The sequence below is a fragment of the Xyrauchen texanus genome, chromosome 44, assembly GCF_025860055.1.
Source record: "Xyrauchen texanus isolate HMW12.3.18 chromosome 44, RBS_HiC_50CHRs, whole genome shotgun sequence".
Taxonomy (NCBI): Eukaryota; Metazoa; Chordata; class Actinopteri; order Cypriniformes; family Catostomidae; genus Xyrauchen; species Xyrauchen texanus.
The window spans coordinates 13,190,839-13,202,014 of NC_068319.1; the positions used below are offsets into that span (position 1 = coordinate 13,190,839).

Below are 11,176 nucleotides of genomic sequence, written 5' to 3' on the forward strand. Positions count from 1 at the left end.
TCTCTCTCACTGAGACATATTGTCCACTTTGATAGCTCAGGATGATATCAAATGCCCCTCGGCTGCCGCAGTTGAAATGGAACAAAATAGGCGGTGGTCTATAAAAACGAAGTTAGACGTAAGTACGGCACTCTCATCTTTGAAAAAAAAACCTTTCCTGTTGCATTTTGTAGTCGTCAATTGGTCTGAGCAACTTGCTCTAATGCAGGTAATGGATCCACTGAGGTCCTTTCATCTTCGGGACCATGTGCGGGAATGGGAGAGGAGGCCTTGTGGAGGACAAAACAACTCTAACAAACATAAGGGCTAGCCAAAGCAAACCAAAGCTAATTCTTAATAGGGCTGCTGCAAGTTAGGATGAAATGTTACTCATTCTCCAGAAACTAGAAGAGATGTTTTAACATGTTGAGTAATTCTGTGAAGTTGTTTAGTCTTGAACAACAAATAGCTGGAACAATAATAGTTTGGCTATTCTTAATATATTTTGAATACATCATTTAGCAGATATATTTTTCAAATGTGACTACTCTGCAGGACAACCCAGTTTTGTATTCAGAATAACTTTAATTAGTGTTATAGATGGTGAACCCATGAAAGCACACCACAAGATTTGATCCACTGTGGATTATATTTTAACCATTTTAAATTAAAAGCAATTATGTGTTATCAGATGGGGTCTGTGTGCTATATTGGATGTACACAATCATTAATTCGGTGCAAAGCAACTTGAAATGTGGTTCATTATTGATGATAATTGTGTGGCAAATACACCAGAGCACAATTTTGCATGTCTAAACTGTAACAGAATATGAAAGCATGTAATAAAAAAAATCTAATTGTTCGATGCTAGGCCCAACAGCAATCCAAATTTTCCACTTGGCCTCTTCCCAGCTATAGGGTGGTTAGTAGAGCCCACATAATGGAAAGCCTCCAGTCATCAGTATTTGTAGATAGTTCTGTTTCTTCAGCAGATTCCAAAATCACAAAACTAGACATAGCTGATTGGCTGTGTTTCTGCCTGTTCTTTTGTTTCTGTGCTCCGCTTGGTCATTCTCCTGTTCTCTCTATTCACCCACTAAACGCTAGAGCTAAGAGCTGCTGGAAAGCTGCCTGTGCAGCCATTATAGGCCCCTGGCGTATTTTATTTAGACTTCATCTATTGGGTTGATAAAGGTAAGTGTGTCTACTTTTAACAGAATTGTTTGGCTAGTTTGCTTTTTTTGACTCCCTCAAAGAATACAGAAACTACATTACAGTAGCATCTGTCAATTCAATAAAACTTATCTGCACAGAGAACTGTGTGAAATTCTAAATATTGGCAGTGGACAACGCATTTAAAAAGATAGTGGTTAATTTCAAGAAAATTCATTCATAATTTAAAATGAAGAATATTTTTAATACTACTTTTTTATGAAAAAAAAGGGCTCCGTAATGAAAGCATAATATCATAGAATTTGTGTCCTTAAGGTCCTGAGTGTAACTATTTTGTGTACACAGTGTTTTATAGATGCATTATAAGTACTGAGGTTGAAATATCAAAATTCCTTGCAAAATGTATGCCTTTGGTATTAACATATCCAAAATGATCGAAAAAACATAAATTAAAAAGGCAAATATGTCTCGAAGGTCACACAAGTATTCAGTTAGTTAGAAAACAGAAGGCTGTAAATAGACTACAATAGGAGCTACTGAGGGAAAGATAGTTGCTAGACTTGGTTAAGTTCATGACATTGTTTTTTAAGAGTTTTTGAAGAAAAAATGCAAATGTCCTCGCTTCGCTTGTGACTTTAAGTTAGCAAATACCTCCAAAAGATGTGTACATATTGGGCTCCTCTTTGCTCTCAGGGTATCTAAATATTTGGTACTTACTGCCAGGCACATGCAGAGGGGGTTGCTCTAGGGGCTCCCCTGCCCTTGTGCTGAAGTGCCCCTCCCAGGTGTTCCAGGGTGTGTAAATGTCACCTAAATAGAAAGCTTATAGGCTACGCTTAAATTAAATTAAGTTTTTTTTACATTTAATTGTATTAGCGGTTTGAAAATGCATCAATATTATGCTGAAACTTTGATGCATTGATTAATAAATTTCACTATCAATTCTAATGACTTTAATAATAATACCTAATGGGTTACAAAGGCCGTCTCAGGTGACACATGCACTAGTCTGGCAACAGACACAGGGCACGTGACTGAGGAAACAAACATGAACTTTAATTAAAGTTTAGTTTGGATTTCTACCTCATTGTTCGTAATTGCGCACGCCTACAGGATATAAGCAAAAGTAGTTAACTGATGTTCTTTTCTGTCCTAAATACTTATACTAAGATTTGAAGAATACAGCTGGAAAAGTAGGCGATACTGTACTAGCGATCCTCATTGGCCTTTTACGTGTTACAAGCCATTACGTTTTTAATTCTGTGAGCCTGCTTGGTTTAAAGATCAGATTTATCTGTAAAGATGACATATTTCCTTTGTATTTCAATGATTGGTTCAGTAAACATTCCTGTGATGATCTATTACACATATTAAGCAGTCTGCTTACCACCTGTTTGTGTTAGTTTGCATAAAGTCAGACACAATATTATTTATATTGGCTCAATAATTAAGGTAACAACTATATTATTATTCTTTTGTTATTATCATTATCATTATGAACCAACCCTCCCTGTGCTCCATACAAATAATGTTTTGAAACTTCTTACAGTTGTGCATTCTTCTGTTTAATGCAAACATTATGCATTTATTTCTTTTTGAACCAGTGAATATAACCTGAACCCATATATATATATATATATATATATATATATATATATATATATATATATATATATATATATTTTAAATGTCCTGTATAGTGACATGACTCATGAGTGTTTGAAAGCAGAGGTCAACAAGACAGCACGTGGATACTGAATTTAATTAATATTTGGTGTACTGTAGAAAGACTGAAATAGTTCACCTGAATAGTGAAATTCTCTCATAATTTACTCACACTCATGCCATATCTCAGATGCGTATGTCATTCCTTCTTCCGCAGAACCCAAACTGAGATTTCTAGAAGAATATTTAAGCTCTGCACGTCCATACAATGCTCAAGAAAAGTGATTAGGCCTTTGAAGTTCCAAAAAGCACATAAAGTCAGCATAAATAATCCATCAGACTCCAGTGGTTTAATCAATGTCTCCTAAAGTGATCCAGTTGGTTTTGGTTACTCCATAACTGAAAGCTCTGTTAGCCTAACACTGAAAAGAAGAGAGAGAGAGAGAGAGAGAGAGAGAGAGAGAGAGAGAGAGAGAGAGAGAGAGAGAGAGAGATTGTGTAGAGAGAGTACCCTCCTGATACTGACCTCTCAGCTCACTCAGAGGAAGTAATGTGTTCATTACAATGCAATTACAGACACTTACAAGCCTACGAGTGAAGTGCAGGGCTACTGAGAGTCCCTTGATGCTAACACTGCCTTGACCTTTATGTGCGTATGTGTGTGCATTAATGCATGTGTCCAATGTGTGCTTGATGTGGCCATAAATGTGTCTTTGTTGTTTTAGTCTGTCTGTAGGTGCAGAATGTACAGCTTCATGGGAGGAGGCTTGTTTTGTGCAGGAGTGGGCAATATCCTCCTGATTGTTTCCACAGCAACAGATTACTGGATGCAGTACCGTCATTCAAACAACTACATGCATCAAGGGCTGTGGAGATACTGCATGCCTGGAAAATGCTTTACACACACTGACAGCATTGGTGAGATTTTCAGTCCTTCAGAGATCCATGTTAATGTGTCAAAGACAACAGAAAAAGTAATGCAACAGTTGAATTTGGATCATTACAACAACCCCCATTCATTTGTAACATCAGAATACACCTCAAAAAGCATCAGCATTCATATGACAGTCATGATACAGTCAGTGATCAGGCTCTGAACTGGATAGAATATGGGTCGTTGACCTTCTGACTTGTGTGTTCACAGCATACTGGGATGCTACAAGAGCGTTAATGATTTTGTCTCTATTGGCCTGCTTCTTTGGCATCATCATCGGTATTATGGCTTTTATCCACTACTCCTCCTTTGAAAGGTTTGATAAAACCTTTGCTGCAGGCATTCTGTTCTTCATCTCATGTGAGTAACCTTTTTATATTGATTTACATTTATCTTTAACACCTTTTTATGCATATTTTCTACAATGTTATCAACATTTTGAGTACTCTTGCTTTTGCTATAATTAGTTGTTTTATTAGTTTATATTGAATACAAAATATATTACAATATATTTAATTTTAGTTTATAAACACGTATATAAAATAGGCCTATCTAATAAATATACAATTAATTCATGTCTGCCATTTATGTTATTATTTTATCGCTATTGTTACTGTTTATTTTAACCTGCAATATGTCAAACATGGACACTGTCATGTAAAATGAAACTAAATTTAAATATTCAGAAATGTTCTATTTTAATGAAATTTGTATTGTAAATATAATTGAACATGACCCATCTCTTCTATTGCCCCACAAGGCTTTTTTGTGTTTCTGGCCATGGCTGTGTACACGGGAGTTACAATGAATTACTATGGTAAACGCTATGGTAACTGGAGGTTCTCCTGGTCTTACATCATTGGCTGGGTGTCTGTTGTGCTCACTTTCTTTTCAGGTAAGAGTCATTTATATCTGCGAACAGCACATTTAATAGCAATCTGGATGCCTTTGTATACATGTTCATGTCGTTTCTTGGATGGCCATACTGCAACACAAAGAGTGACCATGTGTATTTATTTTTTCTTCTCTTTTTCTGTAACAGTTAGAAAATATTAAACAACACAAACTTTCATTATTAATAAGGGGTTTTTGTGTGTGTGTGTCTTTCCTTTTTTATTTAGGAGTCTTCTACATGTCTGCATACCGGATGCATGAGTGTCCCAGAAGCCCAAATCCTCATTAGACTGAGATTTATTGCCACCTATATTGGCTGCCACTTCAGTACTAAACACCATTAGGTCATGAGGGGGAAAAGTAACAATTAAATAAAGATAATGCAAGCACACAATCATTTTTATTGTCAATGATTCTTTATTACTGTCTTTATGATGAACTGGGCCTGGAGAACAACAACACTGATAAATCCAAGTGCAATTGTAAATACATAATGTTTTAAGACAACTGCCACAATTATAGTGATTTTCCCATTTTCTTTATTTCTTTCTTTAAAGCAAATGGGCACTATAGATAGCATACAATAACAATGCAATTGGTTAAATAGAAAGAAAGAAAACATTGACACACTCAATAATACACAATGCACATTATTATAAAATGTTTTTTAGGTCAGGATGTATATATATCCACTGACATTTTTATTTGCCATTATTACACAAGCTTGTCTATCAGGTAAACTTGCTGTATAAGGTGCGAGCGTTAATGCTACAAGCCTCTTACAGAAACTCGCCACTTAGGTGTTACTCAGTGGTGTGCTGTCTCCCAATTTCACTTGATTAAATCGCTATTAAAAGCTGCTTAAATGCCTCTGAGTGCGGATTCTATCGACTTCACAAATAAATGCGATTTCATCACCATTAGTACCATTAGTCGCGTTGTGGCTTAAAAGAAACTTGTTACCCTGATTCATAAGCAGCGCGGGCCGCAGGTGTCACAGCCAATAACGGGGTTCAGTTACAGTGCTCCAAAATTACATTACATCGTTGAGAAAAATAGAAGACAAGTGTATAATAATAAAATTATAATAAAAATAGACCCAAAATAAATGGTCTCTGATTTATTAAGTTTTAGCCAATCTTCTGCTAGTCTACTGCAGAAACCTAACAAATCAGTGACCTTTTTTTTTTTTTTTTGTCTATTTTGTATTATTTGTATTATTATTTTATTATAATACATTTGTCTCCTTAAAGTAGCCTACTAATGACTAAATCAGTTTAATGCTTGCATTCAATAGTGACAGTGCTCATTAAATTACTTGCAGAGCAACTCTGAAAACTAATTTGGAGGATCCATTTTTTAAAACACACCAACAATATTAATGAAGCCGTGTTGCAAATTTGTAGGAATAATATATTTTCATGACCAATTGAATCCAGTAATTAATTTGTACCATCTGATCAAATGGAAAGGATTACTACTTCCGCTCTGACATCCAACCTAATTACCTAATAGCATTGCTGCAAGACTTCTGCCAATAATGAAACACTTTTACCATTAGCCCCGGTGATTGCAGATGTGATGACAACACGATATCAACAAATTACCGCTCCATCAGTTGAGACGGAACTGAAGAACACTTGTATCCTCGCAGATTTCAATATCTACAATTAAATCCGATTTCATGGAAGCCCTTATGTCCTGTACCGTAAGATGAAATAATAATAATACAAATTACACAAAATAGCCTGCATGTCCCCTCGGCAATAACAAAAGCAAATACCAGAAAATTAGAGTCAAATCCCGCATAAAACATTGTTTCGTCGGCAATTAATGCTCTGACGTTAATATAATGCATTTAGAAAATCTTTACAAGAGCGGTTAAAATCTTGCCCAACTGAAAGTGCGAAATCATAAAAAGGCGCGAAAATAGTTTTAATTAAATATAGGCCTATTTGCTCTCTCTCTCTCTCTCTCTCTCTCTCTCTCTCTCTCTCTCTCTCTCTCTCTCTCTCTCTCTCTCTCTCTCTCTCTCGATTTACAACCACACAAAATTAATTGTTATGTTTGAGTTATTGTGAAGTTTTTTTAGGTAGGCCTAATAATAGTGGGCCATGAATCAGTTGGGTTAAATACAAATCTCGCGAAGGCTATTTAAATCGTAACGGTCAAAGCTGCAGCAGGTAGGGAATCACATCGTTTTACAAATCAAGGTTTTAACAGGCCGTGAATTTCCCCAAATTATTTAAAAGTTATCAACTAGGTTAGCCCTTTGTTAAAAGTATTGACCGCTCCACACTTCTTTCAACCCTTGTGCGACCTTCTGACATTATTTTCGATAATAGGCCTATTTTATGTGTTAAGGCCAACGCATACATTTGTGCCAAAGGTGTGTATTTTTGGGGAGAATACACACCAATTTCAATTACAATACACCTATAATACACTGTGTACAAAAACAGTTACACAACTTACACTTAGGACCTTATGGGCAAAATGTCCCAGTTGAAACCATTAAAACTGCAATATTGGATCCCAGTGCCATTAAAGCATAAACTCATGGATTATATGATATTATGCTTTCATTCCGGAGCCCAGGCTTAAAAACGTAATATTTGTATAGTTTCCACCAGATAGTGGCATTTTTCTCATGTTTAGCCTATGGAGCAAATACATGCTTTTTTCCTATTTTCTGTTTGCTGTAGGCTATTATAGAGCACTGCAGGCCAATTGAACAAATTATGCAGCTAAAATTGTGTGGGTGTGTTGGTATGGATGTCAGAGGGAAATCTGTGTGTGTTTGTGTGTACACAAACAACAGTCACATTATGTAAACAAACTGGCATTTAAAGTGTTAAAATACTGAAAACGAATAACTATGTGGTAGTTATGATCAGGACTGATGTTGGTTAAAAGTCAGTGAAAGTGGAAAATAATATTAATATATAATATTTTTATGGCAGTTTTTTGACGTGGGCATTTTTGTCCTCTAAGTTAATAATAATGCATCAAATACATGTTGTTGCTAACCATTGAAATTTCCCAGACTGTGATCATGTAAATATATAAATAAATTCATTATATTATCAAACTGGCATTTAAAGGGTTAAAATCCGGAAAATGAATGACTATTTAGTTATGATCAGGACTGATGTTGGTTAAAATGAACTCATTGAAAGTGGAAAATAATAGGCTATTAAAATATAATATTATTATCGCAGTTTTTTGACGCGAACATTGTTTGTGCTCTAAGGACCTCTGAGTAACTTTATTAAATTAACGCACAAGGGTTAAGCCACAGTGAAAGTGCAGCCTTAGGTCTACTAAGTGACTTTGGTAGTGACAGGGCTCTTGAAGCGAGGCTTTTTCAGCACCGCGGGCCGCACCTCCCGCTGCCTGCATAATTAATCCATAAAAAACTCATTCAATCCTCCGCCCAGTCGTCGCGCCATTGGCTGAGTGCTAATCTACTTCCTGATTTGCTGCTGTCAGTCTCTCCCCAAATAAATAGTAATGTACCTGTACCAGCGTTCACAGGTTGCTAAAGAGATTATACGTTTCACCTTTTAGGGTCCTGAAGACTAGGACGAAGTGAGGCCTCACGAACTGGAACTCTTCGCCCGTGGTTTTATCATTGTTTTGAGATGAATCTGAACTACACTTCTCCGGTCCCACAGATGCCGACTCAAAGGTCAACATCGTTCTTCATTGAAGATATTTTACTACATAAACCGAAACCTTTGCGGGAGGTGTTTCCTTCGCCATTCTCAAACTCTCTTGCGTCCCGGATGCCTCTTTTAGAATATGGATATCCTCTAATGCCTACACCAATATTGGCTCCTCATCCGCATCATCCACTACATAAACCTGAACATCATCCGTACTTTTTCACCTCCGGTAAGTTTAAAAAAAGGCCTATGGTACCATTTAAATATGCATAGAATGCACGCACGGAAATTGGAGGAAATATGTTATAGCATACATGTTTGTGTCTCCGGCTATATAGATTTCGTATGGAACAGAAGATAAACTAAGATCTCAAAACAGACTAAATTTCGGCCGGCACGCCAATTTGCTTTCCATAAACGGAACCTTCATCTTTGGCTAATTCATACAGAGGAAAATAGTCACACACACACACACACACAATCACAACATAATAATTACTGCTAAAAAAAAAAAAAAAAAAAACATTTGTTTGCATCGCAAATGTTCTATTTTTCTATGTTTTTATTTTTTATTTTACAATTAATCACATGCGGCTGAAATACAAATTGGAATGTTTACATTTTGAACAATATTTAAAGGTTTGTCATTCTATTTCTATTCCAAAAGGAATGCAGATGCCCGCGTTATTTCAGCATCATCCGGAGTTACCAGGGAAGCACTGCAGACGCAGAAAGGCCAGAACTGTGTTCTCGGACTCACAATTATCCGGACTCGAGAAAAGGTTCGAGATCCAGAGGTATCTCTCCACACCTGAGCGCGTGGAACTGGCAACAGCGCTCAGTCTATCGGAAACACAGGTGAGACAAACCATAACAACAGAAATAACTCAGATGTTACTTTTAAACTCTTGATTGTGCTAACTTTATAGTACGAAAAACGAATCAGGCTTATAAATCGTTTACATTGCACAGGTAAAGACGTGGTTTCAAAACCGGAGGATGAAGCACAAAAAACAGCTAAGGAAAACACAAGACGACCAGAAAAATCCAAATGACGTAGACCGATCGTTGGAGAACACGAGCGAGAGCGAAACGCACGAGAAAAGTACAGAAGACGGTAAAAACGGCATGAGTCCGGACAGATATACGCTGGACGAAAATGAAGATGATGTCGATATTGAGGATGACATTTGCTCTCCTGAACTTTTACTCTAGTATTATAAACCATTTCGTTCAGAAAACGAAAATGTATATAATTTGCAATCTTTTAGATAGGAAATTATATAATTATTATTTTTTTTTAAAGAGTTTTTATTTTGAAAATAACACAATGTTATGTAAATACCCACTATTCAAGCGCTTAAGGCATCGCTGGGCACAACTGAAATACTATTATTCAACATGTGATTTCAGCATTATTATTATTATTAGGCCTATTATTATTATTACTGTTATTTTATAACAACAATCCTCTGATAATTTTGTACATGTGTAACGAATGGTACGTAAAGTACTGACAAACTGTAGATAGTTATAATATTTCCTTGTTAAAAATAATTCAAGAAAACAATTTCAAATCCAATTTAAGTGTTACAATTTACATTTTCAGCATTTTCGCGGGACGACGATTTGGGTTGGCATGTTGTGGACTGACATATTTATCAACTCAACCACTGTGACTTGTCATTTGTTAAAACAAAAAAATGTATATAAACAATGTACACTGAATGAATTATCTAAAACAATTCTTATACTGACTTGAACAGCGTCTTCTTCTTTTCGAAATGTACAGATGGTCTTTGAAAACTCAGAAAATAAATTCAGAGTTCTGCCTCACTCTGAAAACATTTCTTGTAAAAATCATGAATTTAAACCAGGTAAATTTAGACTTTAGAACCGTTATTGTAATTGCAGAATAATTCTAATCCTAATTTCGATCTATAGATTAGAGAAACGACTATTCCTAATTCCAGTATAACAACATAGTAACAACACAGTAACAACGATAAAAACAATAATATACAAATTAATTGAAAATCAAGCAATTTGAAAATATATAAATTTCTTCCATGACATATAGACCCATAAATGCACAAGTTAAAGATAGGTTTGCTTTTTCATGTGTTGTTTATTTCCCAAAGGCTATATTTGCACAAACAATATTAATAACACAGTTTTGCCAAAATTATTATTTAAACATTTATTACAATTATAACTAAGGGTTTATTGCAATTTGTACAGGTATGATGAGCATATTTAGAAATTAGGCGCATGATCGGTATTATGTGAGTGAGAGTGGGGGGGGTTGTTGGAATTGTTGATTGCACAAAGTTTGTTCTTATATCAAACTTACATCATATATATTATTGACCGGTTTTTCACCATATGTTAAATTCTGATTCATAATGCCTCCACTCATTCACTGGGTTATCTATTTGACGTTCCGTTACATTTCGCAATTTACAAAAGACTGACATTATATTAGCCTAACAACAATGCACCTGTTACAGTTTTGCTAGTTTTAATATAACTTATAAAACTGGTCCAAAATTATGCACATTGACCACTTTAGACCACTTTTGTTTTTCTTTTTTTTATTAATAAATTAGAAAAATCATTCTTACGTTTAAATCTTTTGAAATCAAATGTTTACTACATTAACACGTGCAGCAAGGAGTAGCTCGCATTTATTTGGAGTGTTTCAAGTTATGGGCCTTTTTTTCCTTCTTTTTAAAAAGGATACACTCTTACAGGGTACGTGGCACACTTCCACCCTTTGAAAAGCAATTCATGTCGTTTTCAAAACGTGATTCTGATTAAGCCGGGGAAAATAAAACACTGAAAGAGAATAGGCCGTGCGGAA

The 11,176-nt window shown here is 35.6% G+C and overlaps 2 protein-coding genes across 2 annotated transcripts; both read left to right on the forward strand.

The window, feature by feature from the left end:
* Positions 1–1,005: 1,005 nt before the first annotated feature.
* On the forward strand, positions 1,006–5,042 carry LOC127637044 (lens fiber membrane intrinsic protein-like). The gene is made up of 5 exons (XM_052117892.1): positions 1,006–1,173; positions 3,543–3,735; positions 3,962–4,111; positions 4,512–4,646; positions 4,873–5,042. Exons 2-5 carry the CDS (start codon positions 3,561–3,563, stop codon positions 4,932–4,934), a joined length of 522 nt encoding a protein of 173 aa, XP_051973852.1. The 5' UTR covers positions 1,006–1,173; positions 3,543–3,560; the 3' UTR covers positions 4,935–5,042.
* A 3,155-nt stretch (positions 5,043–8,197) lies between these two features.
* On the forward strand, positions 8,198–9,535 carry LOC127637108 (brain-specific homeobox protein homolog). The gene is made up of 3 exons (XM_052118018.1): positions 8,198–8,542; positions 8,981–9,171; positions 9,286–9,535. Exons 1-3 carry the CDS (start codon positions 8,290–8,292, stop codon positions 9,526–9,528), a joined length of 687 nt encoding a protein of 228 aa, XP_051973978.1. The 5' UTR covers positions 8,198–8,289; the 3' UTR covers positions 9,529–9,535.
* Positions 9,536–11,176: the final 1,641 nt, after the last annotated feature.

What these genes read in the sequence shown, in the direction of transcription:
- LOC127637044 (XM_052117892.1), top strand. Translation starts at nt 3,561, where the DNA reads ATGTACAGCTTCATGGGAGGAGGCTTGTTTTGTGCAGGAGTGGGCAAT. An exon ending in TACACACACTGACAGCATTG is followed by an intron (nt 3,736 to 3,961) that starts GTGAGATTTTCA and finishes GTGTGTTCACAG; the next exon opens with CATACTGGGATGCTACAAGA. An exon ending in CATTCTGTTCTTCATCTCAT is followed by an intron (nt 4,112 to 4,511) that starts GTGAGTAACCTT and finishes TTGCCCCACAAG; the next exon opens with GCTTTTTTGTGTTTCTGGCC.
- LOC127637108 (XM_052118018.1), top strand. Translation starts at nt 8,290, where the DNA reads ATGAATCTGAACTACACTTCTCCGGTCCCACAGATGCCGACTCAAAGG. An exon ending in TCCGTACTTTTTCACCTCCG is followed by an intron (nt 8,543 to 8,980) that starts GTAAGTTTAAAA and finishes CTATTCCAAAAG; the next exon opens with GAATGCAGATGCCCGCGTTA. An exon ending in TCAGTCTATCGGAAACACAG is followed by an intron (nt 9,172 to 9,285) that starts GTGAGACAAACC and finishes TACATTGCACAG; the next exon opens with GTAAAGACGTGGTTTCAAAA.